The sequence below is a fragment of the Nerophis ophidion genome, linkage group LG27, assembly GCF_033978795.1.
Source record: "Nerophis ophidion isolate RoL-2023_Sa linkage group LG27, RoL_Noph_v1.0, whole genome shotgun sequence".
NCBI classification, from domain to species: Eukaryota; Metazoa; Chordata; class Actinopteri; order Syngnathiformes; family Syngnathidae; genus Nerophis; species Nerophis ophidion.
In genome coordinates this window covers 5,600,857-5,617,772 of record NC_084637.1, presented here as the reverse complement: position 1 = coordinate 5,617,772, position 16,916 = coordinate 5,600,857, and the positions used below count along the sequence as shown (strand labels likewise).

Genomic DNA, 16,916 nt, shown 5'->3' with positions numbered 1-16,916 from the left:
GCCTCTCGACCCCGCTTCCGCACCCCGGACAACCCTGCCTGCCTTGCCCTTGCCTGACAGCACAGCTCCTCTCAACACGCACCTCCAACACTTACGGTAAAACCCCTCCAGTTAAATCCCGCACATAGCCTTACACTATTTTCAATCTTAGTTCTCGTTCACACTCCATTTCCCTAGTTATATTATTGTTTTATTATTATATATATATGGTCTATATATATATATCAAATAAATCTTTGGACATTACAGCCCCCAGGTGTCAGTCTGCCGTCACCTCCACCTTAGTGAAACCATAACATACATATACTGTATATATGTGTATATATATATATATATATATATATATATATATATATATATATATATATATATATGATTGATTGATTACCTTGCTAAATTTCCTGACCATGACCTTTCGGCCCCTACAGATAACTGGGATGACGTGTGCATCATGCACCCACAATATTGAGTCCAAGCTCACTGCCACCAAAGGGATCTTTTCCGCCTCTGTGGCCTTGGCTACCAACACAGCACACGTCCAGTTTGACCCCGATGTGATCGGAGCTCGAGATATAATCAAGATCATTCAGGTAAACATCCATTGTCAGATCTGATTCTGTGCGGTGTGCAGAACTAGTTGGTGTGCATTGAATTTGGGATTGGAATAAAAGTCGGTGTCTTCCTCTAGAATCTGGGCTTTGAAGCCAGTCTGAAGAAGGCGGGCATTAAAAACAATCTTGGCCACACAGAAGAGATTCAACAGCAAGTATCTGGTCCCTTTGTAGTACCAGCAGATCTGAGTAATTTAAACGCAAAAGGTAACCCAAAACTGTCATCCTCTGATGAATACAGATGGAAAAACTCCTTCCTCCTCAGCCTAGTGTTTGGCCTGCCTGTCGTGGGCCTTATGATATACATGATGGTGATGGACAGTCAGCACCAGCAACATGGAGGCTCCATGCCAGAGGAGCAGAACCTACTGCCCGGGCTCTCCATCCTAAACCTGGCCTTTTTCCTTCTCTGCACGCCGGTCCAGGTATGGTTTTTACAAGAACTTTCTACACGGCAGTGTTATGGCAGGAGGGAGTTGACGGCACAGACACAAGGGGGAAGTGTAGCTCTATGATTTATTATATATCAAACAATAATAATATAAACAAAACAAAACAATGGAGTGTGACTAATCCACAAAGGGTGTATCTGTGTTTGACTATGTGTGTAATTAATTGTTGTGTATCACCGTGATGTGTTGGGCGAGAGGAGGAACAAGGCAGGAAGGCAGTCCGTGGGGCAGGCAGATGATCCAGGACGAGAGAGAGGCGTCAGAAGTCCAGGTCTGAGCTTGGGGGGTCGAGGATTGAGGAAGGCAGTCAGAGTCCAGGGGGAGATCAGCAGGAGAGGCGCTGAGACACAGAGGCACTATGGGAACAGGAGACGACAGATAAGGACTAGGCATGAGGGAGACAAAGCTTTACGATTCTTACAAGAACCTTCTACACAGTAGTGCTATGGTTGGCAGGAGGGAGTTGACGCCACAGACACAAGGGGGAAGTATAGCTCTATGATTTATTATATATATAAACAATATATATATAATAATCAAACAATAATGATATAAACAAAACAAGAGAAAGAAGTGTGACTAATCCACAAAGGGTGTATGTGTGTTTTGACTATGAGTATAATTAATTGTTGTGTATTACCGCGACGTGTTGGGCGAGAGGAGGAACAAGGCAGGAAGGCAGTCCGTGGGGCAGGCAGATGATCCAGGACGAGAGAGAGGCGTCAGAAGTCCAGGTCTGACCGTGGGGGGTCGAGGATCGAGGAAGGCAGTCAGAGTCCAGGGGGAGACCAGCAGGCAAGGCGCATGGATCACTGCTAAAACACAGAGGCACTATGGGAACAGGAGACGACAGATAAGGACTAGGCATGAGGGGGACAAAGCTTTACGATTCTTACAAGAACTTTCTACACGGTAGTGTTATGGTTGGCAGGAGGGAGTTGACGCCACAGACACAAGGGGGTTTACCTCGATCATTTATTATATATAAACAATATCTATTATAATCAAACAATAATGATAGAAACAAGACAAGAGAAAGAAGTGTGACTAATCCACCAGGGGTGTATTTGTGTTTTGACTATGAGTGTAACTAATTGTTGTGTATTACCGCGACGTGTTGGGCGAGAGGAGGAATAAGGCAGGAAGACAGTCGGTGGGGCAGGCAGATGATCCAGGACGAGAGAGAGGTGTCAGAAATCCAGGTCTGACCGTGGGGGGTCGAGGATTGAGGAAGGCAGTCAGAGTCCAGGGGGAGATCAGCAGGCGAGGCGCACGGCTCACTGCTAAAACACAGAGGCACTATGGGAACAGGAGACGACAGATAAGGACTAGGCATGAGGGAGACAAAGCTTTACGATTCTTACAAGAACTTTCTACACGGTAGTGCTATGGTTGGCAGGAGGGAGTTGACGGCACAGACACAAGGGGGAAGTATAGCTCTATGATTTATTATATATATAAACAATATATATATAATAATCAAACAATAATGATATAAACAAAACAAGAGAAAGAAGTGTGACTAATCCACGAGGGGTGTATGTGTGTTTTGACTATGAGTGTAATTAATTGTTGTGTATTACCGCGATGTGTTGGGCGAGAGGAGGAACAAGGCAGGAAGGGAGTCCGTGGGGCAGGCAGATGATCCAGGACGAGAGAGAGGCGTCAGAAGTCCAGGTTTGAGCGTGGGGGGTCGAGAATCGAGGAAGGCAGTCAGAGTCCAGGGGGAGATCAGCAGGCGAGGCGCACGGCTCACTGCTAAGACACAGAGGCACTATGGGAGCAGGAGACGACAGATAAGGACTAGGCATGAGGGAGACAAAGCTTTACGATTCTTACAAGAACTTTCTACACGGTAGTGCTATGGTTGGCAGGAGGGAGTTGACGGCACAGACACAAGGGGGAAGTATAGCTCTATGATTTATTATATATATAAACAATATATATATAATAATCAAACAATAATGATATAAACAAAACAAGAGAAAGAAGTGTGACTAATCCACAAAGGGTGTATGTGTGTTTTGACCATGAGTGTAATTAATTGTTGTGTATTACCGCGATGTGTTGGGCGAGAGAAGGAACAAGGCAAGAAGGCAGGCAGATGATCCAGAACGAGAGAGAGGCGTCAGAAGTCCAGGTCTGAGCATAGGGGGTCGAGGATCGAGGAAGGCAGTCAGAGTCCAGGGGGAGACCAGCAGGCAAGGTGCACGGATCACTGCTGAGACACGGAGGTACTGTGGGAACAGGAGACGACAAGGATAGATAAGGACTAGGCACGAGGGAGACAAAGCGAGCGAGAGAGAGAGAGACACAGGAGAGGAGCCGGAGACGTGGAGCTTACTGAATTAGGGCTACGTTCCGGCGAGGATCTTTGGGTCCACTGGTCTAAATACCTCTCGCCCTCATCAGTCTCAGGTGTGCTGATCGCCCACAGCCTTGCCGGCATGTGGGCGTGATGCGGTCAGCGCTAGCAGGGGCGTGTCTTGGCGCCTGCCAGTGATAGTGCTGGCAGACCCAGCTGCCGGGGGAAAGCGGGTTCGAGTCCGAGCCGTGACAGGTAGATTTTTTCCACGCTGACTCAGCTTTGCTTTTTCGTCAGATTTTCGGAGGCAGGTACTTCTACGTCCAAGCGTACCGCTCGTTGAAACACGGCAGCGCCAACATGGATGTGCTGATCGTGCTCGCCACCTCCATTGCCTACATCTACTCCTCCGTGGTGCTGATCGTGGCCATGGCGGAACAAGCCCGGCAGAGCCCCGTCACGTTCTTTGACACGCCACCGATGCTTTTTGTGTTCATCGCACTCGGGCGGTGGCTGGAGCATGTGGCCAAGGTAAAAAAAAAATATATATATAACCCCTAAATCACCCAGGATGCAGCTGTAAAATTATAAAAGGATGTTGCTGAATATGTAAAAAAAAATGTTTATTTATGACAGACCATGCAAATATGTTGACGCACACGTAGGATGGAGGATTCTCTGTTACTCGTCTGTCTTTGCAGCGCGAGCATCGACCCTGCAGCCGTGTGTTTGCACCGACGTGCTAAATAAAACGCAAAATATTGCTCGCAAAACGGTGATGAGTGTTGATAAATCACATTGCACATAATGATATAGTTGCATCTTCCTCACCTAGTTTCGTGGACGTTTTGTGTCATTCTGGCTATTTCCGAGTTCTAAATGGCTGTCAAAATGTACCAACTTGTCGGAATACCTTCTCAGACTTTTTCTAGTCCAGGTGAGCTACGAAGCGATCACCTGGCCGCAATAAATAGTTGGCCTGCGTTGGCGCGTATAACAACAATATCCCTAATGCTTGGTTAATATTCAAATCACGAAATATAAATTGAGTATTGGTGACGGTTTTTGAATTGTTATTTATCAGATTTTATGGGTCAAATAGAGGAGCTTCCATTGGCTCCGCTGGAAGCAGAGTTCTATTTAAGTTTATTTAACCCTTGTATGATGTTGGAAAAAATGACATTGATTATGTTGCGGGTCCTTTTGACCCGTACTGTGTAAATGCACTCAAAACAGTCAAGAAAACAGGTTAAACCAATAACAATTTTATTTTAGGTTATATAAACATTTAGAAAAGTGACATACAATACATTTTTTATTCCAATTGTATTATGTTAAGGGTCAATTTGACCCATTTCAGTTTTTGTGTTGATCAAAGTACTGGTTATCCTTTCTTTTTCTTGCTGAAATCTGGTGACTTTTCCTCATGTGGAGTCATGAACTGGTGTGTAAATCTGGACACTTTGTTGTGTAGTGGAATGTTTGTGCAGAGTTTGTATAAAAAGATGTTGCGAGTCATTTTGACCCAGGCGCTTTAATGTGGGTAAATAGCTGTTCAGATCCAAAAATAAACATGTTTCCTTGATGTACTTTTTACTTTGATGTACAATTGTTTGTATTTTGATTGTCTCTGAGACCCAGAGCCAGGTGTGTGAAGAGAGGGAACTTTCTCACACTTGTCCTTGTCTCCTCAGATGTCATCCTTCTGGAGCTCATTTTTGGTGAGTTTGTCAAAGAGATGACATGAGAACAGTGACAAGGACAAGTGTGAGAAAGTTCCCTCTCTTCACACTCTGGGTCTCAGAGGCAATCAAAATACAAACAATTGTACATCAAAGTAAAAAGTACATCAAGGAGACTTGGTTATTTTGGCTATTTACCCACATTAAAGCAACATCATCTTTGTATACAAACTCTGCAAGACATTCCACTACACAACAAAGTGTCCAGATTTTACACACCAGTTCATGACCCTAGATGAGGAAAAGTCACCAAATTTCAGCAAGAAAAAGAAAGGATAACCAGTACTTTGAACAACACAAAAACTGAAATGGGTTAAATTGACCCTCAACATAATAGAAGGGTTAATATTTAGAAGGCATTAAAAAAAATCCATGCGTCGTCATGTCTTTCATAATGATTGTGTTCTCCTTTAAGTATGTAATCCAGGGGACCGGATCCGGCCCGCCCGTGTCCAAAAACCGTCCCGCGTGAAATCCCAAATAAAAAAATAAATCAGTTATTATAATATGTATATATTTTTTTATCTGTCCTTTCTAATACATTTTCTACTGCTTGTTACTCTTGGGGTCTCTGAGCCGCTCAGGCAAATCATATTTTCTAAAGATGCATCCATCGGCAAAGTGTGCGCTCCTTCTCTCAATTAGTGAGCGAGGAATGTATGTATGTATATATATATATATATATATATATATATATATATATATATATATATATATGTATATATATATATATATATGTATATGTATATATATATATATATATATATATATATATATATGTATATATATATATATATATGTATATGTATATATATATATATATATATATATATATTTATAAACACATGTATATATATGTGTGTGTGTATATATGTGTATATATACATGTGAATATATATATATATATATATATATATATATATATTTATAAACACATGTGTATATATATGTGTGTGTGTATATATGTGTATATATACATGTGAATATATATAAATGTGTTTATATACAGTATTTAGTCGGCCACCGTTTGTGCAAGTTCTCCCGCTTAAAATGATGACAGAGGTCTGTAATTTTCATCATAGGTACACTTCAACTGTGAGAGACAGAATGTGAAAAAATTTTTTAGGAATACACATTGTAGGAATTTTAAAGAATTTATTTGTAAATTATGGTAGAAAATAAGTATTTGGTCAACCATTCAAAGCTCTCACTGATGGAAGGAGGTTTTGGCTCAAAATCTCACGATACATGGCCCCATTCATTCTTTCCTTAACACGGATCAATCGTCCTGTCCCCTTAGCAGAAAAACAGCCCCAAAGCATGATGTTTCCACCCCCATGCTTCACAGTAGGTGTGGTGTTCTTGGGATGCAACTCAGTATTCTTCTTCCTCCAAACACCACGAGTTGAGTTTATACCAAAAAGTTCTATTTTGGTTTCATCTGACCACATGACATTCTCCCAATCCTCTGCTGTATCATCCATGTATCCATTCTGGTATCAACTCTACTCGTCGTGTTTATACTATCCCAAGAACACCATACCTACTGTGAAGCATGGGGGTGGAAACATCATGCTTTGGGGCTGTTTTTCTGCTAAGTGGACAGGACGATTGATCCGTGTTAAGGAAAGAATGAATGGGGCCATGTATCGTGAGATTTTGAACCAAAACCTCCTTCCATCAGTGAGAGCTTTGAATGGTTGACCAAAAACTTATTTTCCACCATAATTTACAAATAAATTCTTTAAAATTCCTACAATGTGAATTCCTGGATTTTTTTTCCACATTCTGTCTCTCACAGTTGAAGTGTACCTATGATGAAAATTACAGACCTCTGTCATCATTTTAAGTGGGAGAACTTGCACAATCGGTGGCTGACAAAATACTTTCTAGCCACACTGTATGTGTGTATAAATATAAATGTGTGTGTGTTTATCTGTATATATGTAGTTATTGATTTACTACATAACATGGCACAATATATGTGCCATATACTGATGAGACACAACATGTTTCTGGGTGTTGTTTCTTTAGAGTAAAACCTCAGCGGCGTTGGCCAAGTTGATGTCACTGCAAGCCACAGATGCGACAGTGATTACCTTGGGGCCGGACCACTCCATCATCAGGTGAGTGGTCGCACAGCGGAAGCCTGCAAAGTCGTCTTTGTGCTGCAAACCAAATAATCCATGTCTTGATTGTGATTGCACATTGTTCTGCCTCAGCGAGGAGCAAGTGGTGGTGGAGCTGGTGCAGCGCGGCGACATTGTGAAGGTGGTCCCGGGGGGGAAGTTCCCGGTCGATGGTAAAGTGATTGAAGGAAGCTCCATGGCGGACGAGTCTTTAATCACAGGTAGAAAAAGTACAGTAACAAAACAAATGAATAATGGATGCGATATCTTTGTATAACCATAACAGTCACACAGGAAGTGTAGAGCACATTTTGAGTTGAGTTGAGTTTGTTTGGAACATGCATGCATGCAACATGATGCATCACACATGCATGCATACAACATGATACATCACACATGCATGCATACAACATGATGCATCACACATGCATGCATACAACATGATGCATCACACATGCATGCATACAACATGATACATCACACATGCATGCATACAACATGATACATCACACATGCATGCATACAACATGATACATCACACATGCATGCATACAACATGATACATCACACATGCATGCATACAACATGATACATCACACATGCATGCATACAACATGATGCATCACACATGCATGCATACAACATGATGCATCACACATGCATGCATACAACATGATACATCACACGTACATGCATACATGATGCATCACACATGCATGCATACACCATGATGCATCACACAAGCATGTGTACAACATGATGCATCACACATGCATGCATACAACATGATGCATCACACATGCATGCATGCATACAACATGATGCATCACACATGCATGCATACAACATGATGCATCACACATGCATGCATACAACATGATGCATCACACATGCATGCATACAACATGATGCATCACACATGCATGCATACACCATGATGCATCACACATGCATGCATACAACATGATACATCACACATGCATACATACAACATGATACATCACACATGCATGCATACAACATGATACATCACACATGCATGCATACAACATGATACATCACACATGCATGCATACAACATGATACATCACACATGCATGCATACAACATGATGCATCACACATGCATGCATACAACATGATGCATCACACATGCATGCATACAACATGATACATCACACATGCATGCATACAACATGATGCATCACACCTGCATGCATACAACATGATACATCACACATGCATGCATACAACATGATGCATCACACATGCGTGCATACAACACGATGCATTACACCTGCATGCATACAACATGATGCATTACACCTGCATGCATACAACATGATGCATCACACGTGCATGCATACAACATGATGCCATCCTACATGCATACAACATGATGCATCACACGTGCATGCATACAACATGATGCATCACACGTGCATGCATACAACATGATGCATCACACGTGCATGCATACAACATGATGCATCACACGTGCATGCATACAACATGATGCATCACACATGCATGCATACAACATGATGCATCCCACGTGCATGCATACAACATGATGCATTACACCTGCATGCATACAACATGATGCCATCCTACATGCATACAACATGATGCATCACACGTACATGCATACAACATGATACATCACACATGCATGCATACAACATGATACATCACACATGCATGCATACAACGTGATGCATCACACATGCATGCATACAACATGATGCATCACACATGCGTGCATACAACACGATGCATTACACCTGCATGCATACAACATGATGCATCACACACGCATGCATACAACATGATGCATCACACATGCATGCATACAACATGATACATCACACATGCATGCATACACCATGATGCATCACACATGCATGCATACAACATGATGCATCACACATGCGTGCATACAATACGATGCATTACACCTGCATGCATACAACATGATGCATTACACCTGCATGCATACAACATGATGCATCACACATGCATGCATACAACATGATGCCATCCTACATGCATACAACATGATGCATCACACGTGCATGCATACAACATGATGCATCACACGTGCATGCATACAACATGATGCATCCCACGTGCATGCATACAACATGATGCATTACACCTGCATGCATACAACATGATGCATCACACATGCATGCATACAACATGATGCCATCCTACATGCATACAACATGATGCATCACACGTACATGCATACAACATGATACATCACACATGCATGCATACAACATGATACATCACACATGCATGCATACAACATGATGCATCACACATGCATGCATACAACATGATGCATCACACATGCATGCATACAACATGATACATCACACATGCATGCATGCATACAACATGATGCATCACACATGCATGCATGCATACAACATGATACATCACACATGCATGCATACATGATGCATCACACATGCATTCATACATGATACATCACACATGCATGCATACAACATGATACATCACACATGCATGCATACAACATGATACATCACACATGCATGCATACAACATGATGCATCACACATGCATGCATACAACATGATGCATCACACATGCATGCATACAACATGATACATCACACATGCATGCATACAACATGATGCATCACACCTGCATGCATACAACATGATACATCACACATGCATGCATACAACATGATGCATCACACATGCGTGCATACAACACGATGCATTACACCTGCATGCATACAACATGATGCATTACACCTGCATGCATACAACATGATGCATCACACGTGCATGCATACAACATGATGCCATCCTACATGCATACAACATGATGCATCACACGTGCATGCATACAACATGATGCATCACACGTGCATGCATACAACATGATGCATCACACGTGCATGCATACAACATGATGCATCACACGTGCATGCATACAACATGATGCATCACACATGCATGCATACAACATGATGCATCCCACGTGCATGCATACAACATGATGCATTACACCTGCATGCATACAACATGATGCATCACACATGCATGCATACAACATGATGCCATCCTACATGCATACAACATGATGCATCACACGTACATGCATACAACATGATACATCACACATGCATGCATACAACATGATACATCACACATGCATGCATACAACGTGATGCATCACACATGCATGCATACAACATGATGCATCACACATGCGTGCATACAACACGATGCATTACACCTGCATGCATACAACATGATGCATCACACACGCATGCATACAACATGATGCATCACACATGCATGCATACAACATGATACATCACACATGCATGCATACACCATGATGCATCACACATGCATGCATACAACATGATGCATCACACATGCGTGCATACAATACGATGCATTACACCTGCATGCATACAACATGATGCATTACACCTGCATGCATACAACATGATGCATCACACATGCATGCATACAACATGATGCCATCCTACATGCATACAACATGATGCATCACACGTGCATGCATACAACATGATGCATCACACGTGCATGCATACAACATGATGCATCCCACGTGCATGCATACAACATGATGCATTACACCTGCATGCATACAACATGATGCATCACACATGCATGCATACAACATGATGCCATCCTACATGCATACAACATGATGCATCACACGTACATGCATACAACATGATACATCACACATGCATGCATACAACATGATACATCACACATGCATGCATACAACATGATGCATCACACATGCATGCATACAACATGATGCATCACACATGCATGCATACAACATGATACATCACACATGCATGCATGCATACAACATGATGCATCACACATGCATGCATGCATACAACATGATACATCACACATGCATGCATACATGATGCATCACACATGCATTCATACATGATACATCACACATGCATGCATACAACATGATACATCACACATGCATGCATACAACATGATACATCACACATGCATGCATACAACATGATGCATCACACATGCATGCATACAACATGATGCATCACACATGCATGCATACAACATGATGCATGACACATACATGCATACAACATTATACATTACACGTACATGCATACAACATGATGCATCACACGTGCATGCATACAACATTATACATTACATGTACATGCATACAACATGATGCATCACACGTGCATGCATACAACATGATGCATCACACATGCATGCATACAACATGATGCATCACACATGCATGCATACAACATGATACATCACACATGCATGTATACATGATGCATCACACATGCATGCATACAACATGATGCATCACACGTGCATGCATACAACATGATGCATCACACATGCATGCATACAACATGATGCATCACACATGCATGCATACAACATGATGCATCACACATGCATGCATACAACATGATGCATCACACATGCATGCATACAACATGATGCATCACACATGCATGCATACAACATGATGCATCACACATGTATGCATACAACATGATGCATCACACATGCATGCATACAACATGATACATCACACATGCATGCATGCATACAACATGATGCATCACACATGCATGCATACAACATGATGCATCACACTTGCATGCATACAGCATGATGCATCACACATGCATGCATACAACATGATGCATCACAATTTCCAGTTTCTCTATTCAACATGTTCGAAAATGAGTAGGAAGAAGCTGAGTTTATTTAATCCTACCCCTTTTCCTTTACATAGCATTTGCTAAAACGTTTGGTAAAATTTTAGTATGGAGAACATATTCTAAGTAACAAAGACTTTATTTAGAGTTGTTTGTTTCGGGTTGAGGTTGAGGTTGGGGTTAGGGTTTGTAATGGTGACTATGTTCCCCATACTAAAGTGTTACCGGTTTAGGGTTAGAGGGTTTGAGGGTTAGGGTTAAGTTTAGTAATGGTGAATATGTTCCCCATACTAAAGTGTTACCCGCTTACTGGTTGTTTAATAAGGCCATGCAGAATAAGGCTTTTAATAAGTAAATGATAAATAAATGGGTTGTACTTGTATAAGTACTTAATATTGACAAATTAAGAGCCAATATGTTACTAATTTGCATCTTATTAGGCATCTAACTAATCTAATGGTGAATATGTTCCCCATACTAAATTGTTACCAAACTTTTGTTCACTTCCTGTTCTCAATTTATTCACAATATACTCCATAAGTAACAACAATAAGAATAGATAAATAATAATCGGTGAAGTAAGTTATATTTCATACGGTGAGATGAGTAAGATTATCTAGAAAATGAATAAATGGAGGAAATAAATTCAGAATGTTTGGAAACACTTTAAATTAAAAGAGTTTCTTGAAGTGGATCATATTAGTACATTGTTTGATGGCTTTGATTAATCCATTACATCATTTAATTCCACATACTGATATACTGAAGTATTAAGTGTTTTACGTGCGTACAAATGTTTTAAATTACATTTTTAAGATTATTTATTCATATTTACAATTGGTTTTAAACACCAATCGCTAAATATTTTCATCTTTAATCTCTATATTTGAATGAAGTTCGTATTTAGGGAAGTGAGGGGACGACGTAATACTTGGAACACAAGACAGATAAGGATGGTGTACAAGAGGAAGGGGGAATTGTGCATTGTCAGATGATACAAAGTAAAAAAAAGTAAAATACTAAACAGTGAAAATAAAAATAGTCATGATTGTTCTATATTTTTTCTATATTAAAGAGGAGAGAAGGGTAAAAAGAGGGCAAAAGTGATTGACTTAGACAAAATATAAATCTGGTATGTATTTTTGTACTTTGAAAAATAAGTTTTACAGGTTAAAAATGATATCCAATCTTGGATTTAAAGTGCTGACACATTTGGATCACATCCAAAATAAAATGTGTGACATCCACACTGTGTAAGTTGTACTTAAAATGATAAAAAGCTTTGATAAATACTATTAACTATTTGTATTGGCTTAAGACACAATATGATTATTTATGATGTCATAAAGGATTCAAGGAACTTTATTCTCCCAGCAGCACCATCCATCTGTGAGACATTTGAAGGCAGCATCCCTAAGAGAACACTATCAATTCATCGCAGGGCGATACATCAAATAGGAGACAGGAAGTTGCTCACAAACAAACGCGGCAATAAATGACACACATTCCTTAGGTTTACTACTATATATGTGTGTGCAATTATGGGTATAGTTATGGGTGTGTTTATAAATGTGTAAATGTATGTGTATATGTTTATGTATACATGCATGTTTGTGTGTATATGTATGTGTGCGTACTTATATACTGTATATGTATATATGTATATATATACATACATATATACACACATATATATGCATATATTTATATACATGTATGTATATATATATATATAAATACATATATATATATATATATACATGTATGTATATGTATATATATGTATATATATATATATATATATATATATATATATATATATATATATATATATATATATATATATATATATATATTTCCGGGGCTGTGGGGGACGGCGCCTTAGGCTACTGCATCCAGGCTGCATGTCTGGAGCTCTTGGGTCCGATCGTTCATCCCTTCCGGGTGCCCGTCCTGGTTGAGGCCTGCTGGGTCTAGTTCCAGCGTCCATTGCGGTAGCTTGGTGCTGCAAGGTATTCCGAGGTGCTTCAAGTCGGCCAGCTGCTGGAGTAGTTACCTTGTGTGTCAGCATGTCTGTGATCTTCTTTTAAATATTTAAAAAAATATATATATAATTCAATCCATCCATCTATTTTCTACCACTTATTCCCTTTTTTATCTCAGCTACAATCGCCACCTCATCACAGTATATATATAATTATTATCATTATTATTATTTTAAATATATTTTATTATAATTATTATTATTTTCCCCCTCATATCCTCCTTTTCTCCATAATCCATTATGGATTGAACTTTCACAGTATCATGTTAGACACGCTCGACATCCATTGCGTTCCTCCTCTCCAAGGTTCTCATAGTCATCATTGTCACCTACGTCCCACTGGGTGTGAGTTTTCCTTGCCCTTATGTGGGCCTACCGAGGATGTCGTAGTGGTTTGTGCAGCCCTTTGAGACACTAGTGATTTAGGGCTATATAAGTAAACATTGATTGATGATTGATTGATTGATAATTCTCCCCTCTGTCTTCCTTTTTTTTCTCTTTCTATCCCCTCCTGCTCTGTCCCGGCTGGACCAAATGATAATAGAAATTCCTTTAATAAAGTCAACTACAAATAAGGCAACAAGAGAAGTATCCCACACTTCTCTTTTGTAAAGTAAATCTGCACATCTGATATGGGTATGGGATAAGATTTGCCCGAGAAGCTGGTCGGGACAATAAAAAAAATGGTTTACTACGTACGCACTTAAGGTCAATGACAAGAAGTTTTGCGTTTGTTACTTTATTTCATCCCATTTCCCGTCCTGTGAGGCTGAACGAGTGCATTTCCTGCACATTCTTGTTAGGTGAGCCAATGCCGGTCAGTAAGAAGGTGGGCAGCCTGGTGATTGCTGGTTCCATCAACGCTCACGGCGCTCTTCTTGTGGAGGCCACACATGTTGGTGCTGACACCACACTGTCGCAGATCGTACGACTGGTGGAAGAAGCCCAAACATCCAAGGTGGGTGAATGTCTTACTTAAGATCTGTAGACTAAAGGGTGTACTTACCGTATTTTTCGGACTTAAAATCCTTTCATTTCCTCAAAACTCTACACTGCGCCTTATAACCGGGTGCACCTAATGTACGAAGTAATTTTGGTTGTGCTTACCGACCTCGACACTATTTTATTTACATGGTAAAATTATAAGTTTGACCAGTAGATGGCAGTCACACATACGAGATACGTGTAGACTGCAATATGACTCAAATAAACAACACCAAAATTGTAAATGTTCCATTAAAAATATAGAACATTACACATGACGCTCAAAAATTTATCACAATGTTTTAGTACGACTTTGGTAAGCTAAGAAGCTGCACTGCTTGATGTGCGTCAACATACGAGTATTATTATTAGTGTGTGTATATGGTAAGACATGTTATCTGGCGTTTTTGTATCGCAATATTATGCAAAAGCAACGTTTTTTACCATCTGGTACCTAATGTTCTGTATTTGGGATCTGACTAAGTCCTGAAAATTTGCATTAATCCGCCTTTGTAGTCCGTGCCGACACTGTAGTCGATAAGCTTCTTCTTTTTCTCTATCTTCTGGTTATGGGACATTCATCCTACGCTGTTGCCATTTCTAATTAGAAGTAGTGTAAAGTTCTTACTTATATCTGTCAGTAAACTCGCCATGAAAGCGCTAAAACATACCGGTGTGGTGAGTTTACATTATTCACCCAAGGAACTTTAGATATTAGAGACTTCCGGTCGGATGTTTTTTTCACGGGACACATTTCCGGCGTTGTTGTTGCACTAGTGAGTGAATGATGAAGAGATGCTGCTCCGTTATTTATTGAAGTAAAGTCTGAATTTCATTAAAAGAGTTAGCTCCCTCTTTTGACACTTCTTCCACTCCCGTCCTTGCACGCTACACCGCTACGACAAAGATGACGGGAGAAGACGCTGTCGAAGGTGAGGCACGTAAATAAGACCGCCCACAAAACTGCGCAAACGGAAACGACTGTCAGAAAACGGCTTGAAGATGATCTGTAAAACATCTTAATAATAATAATAATAATAATAATAATACATTTCCCTTATAAGGCACCATTCTGGAAACTCAAGGACACCGTAAAAAATCAAGACAATAAAATAAATTGGATAAAAACAACAACAACAATAACAACAAAGATTGATAAGCTTTACAATGAATAAGCAGTCAGGAATGGGTGTATTTTGAGTCTTGATTTAAAGAGGGATATTGAGTCTAAGTTACGAAGGTCTGGTGGTAATGAGTTCCAAAGATGAGGGGCAGAGTGGATGAAAGTTCGGCCACCCACGGTGGACACTTTAAATAAGGGCACAGTGAGATGGATGGATGAAGAAGGTGAGTGAATGTCTTACTTAAGATCTGTAGACTAAAGGCTGTACTTGCCGTATTTTTCGGACTTAAAATCCTTTTATTTTCTCAAAACTCTATACTGCGCCTTATAACCGGGTGCACCTAATGTACGAAGTAATTTTGGTTGTGCTTACCGACCTCGACACTATTTTATTTACATGGTAAAATTATAAGTGTGACCAGTAGATGGCAGTCACACATACGAGATACGTGTAGACTGCAATATGACTCAAATAAACAACACCAAAATTGTATATGTTCCATTAAAAATATAGAACATTACACACGGCGCTCAAAAATGTATCACAATGTTTTAGTGTGACTTTGGTAAGCTAAGAAGCTGCACCGCTTGATGTCCGTCAACATGCGAGTATTATTATGGTGTGTGTATAAGGTAAGACATGTTATCTGGCGTTTTTGTATCGCAATATTATGCAAAAGCAACGTTTTTTACCTTCTGGTACCTAATGTTCTGTATTTGGGATCTGACTAAGTCCTGAAAATTTGCGTTAATCCGCCTTTG

The 16,916-nt window shown here is 40.2% G+C and overlaps 1 protein-coding gene across 2 annotated transcripts in view; it reads left to right on the top strand.

The window, feature by feature from the left end:
- Positions 1-16,916, top strand: part of atp7b (ATPase copper transporting beta) — a 72,839-nt gene that overhangs the window by 44,123 nt on the left and 11,800 nt on the right. Inside the window, exons 5-11 of one of the 2 annotated variants that reach the window (XM_061889393.1) lie at positions 429-590; positions 689-762; positions 853-1,036; positions 3,666-3,899; positions 7,145-7,236; positions 7,333-7,460; positions 14,851-15,005. In XM_061889393.1, coding sequence (XP_061745377.1) covers positions 429-590; positions 689-762; positions 853-1,036; positions 3,666-3,899; positions 7,145-7,236; positions 7,333-7,460; positions 14,851-15,005 — 1,029 coding nt within the window. Of the gene's footprint in view, positions 1-428; positions 591-688; positions 1,037-3,665; positions 3,900-7,144; positions 7,237-7,332; positions 7,461-14,850; positions 15,006-16,916 lie in introns of both variants that reach the window. The other variant, XM_061889392.1, reaches the window with a different exon arrangement.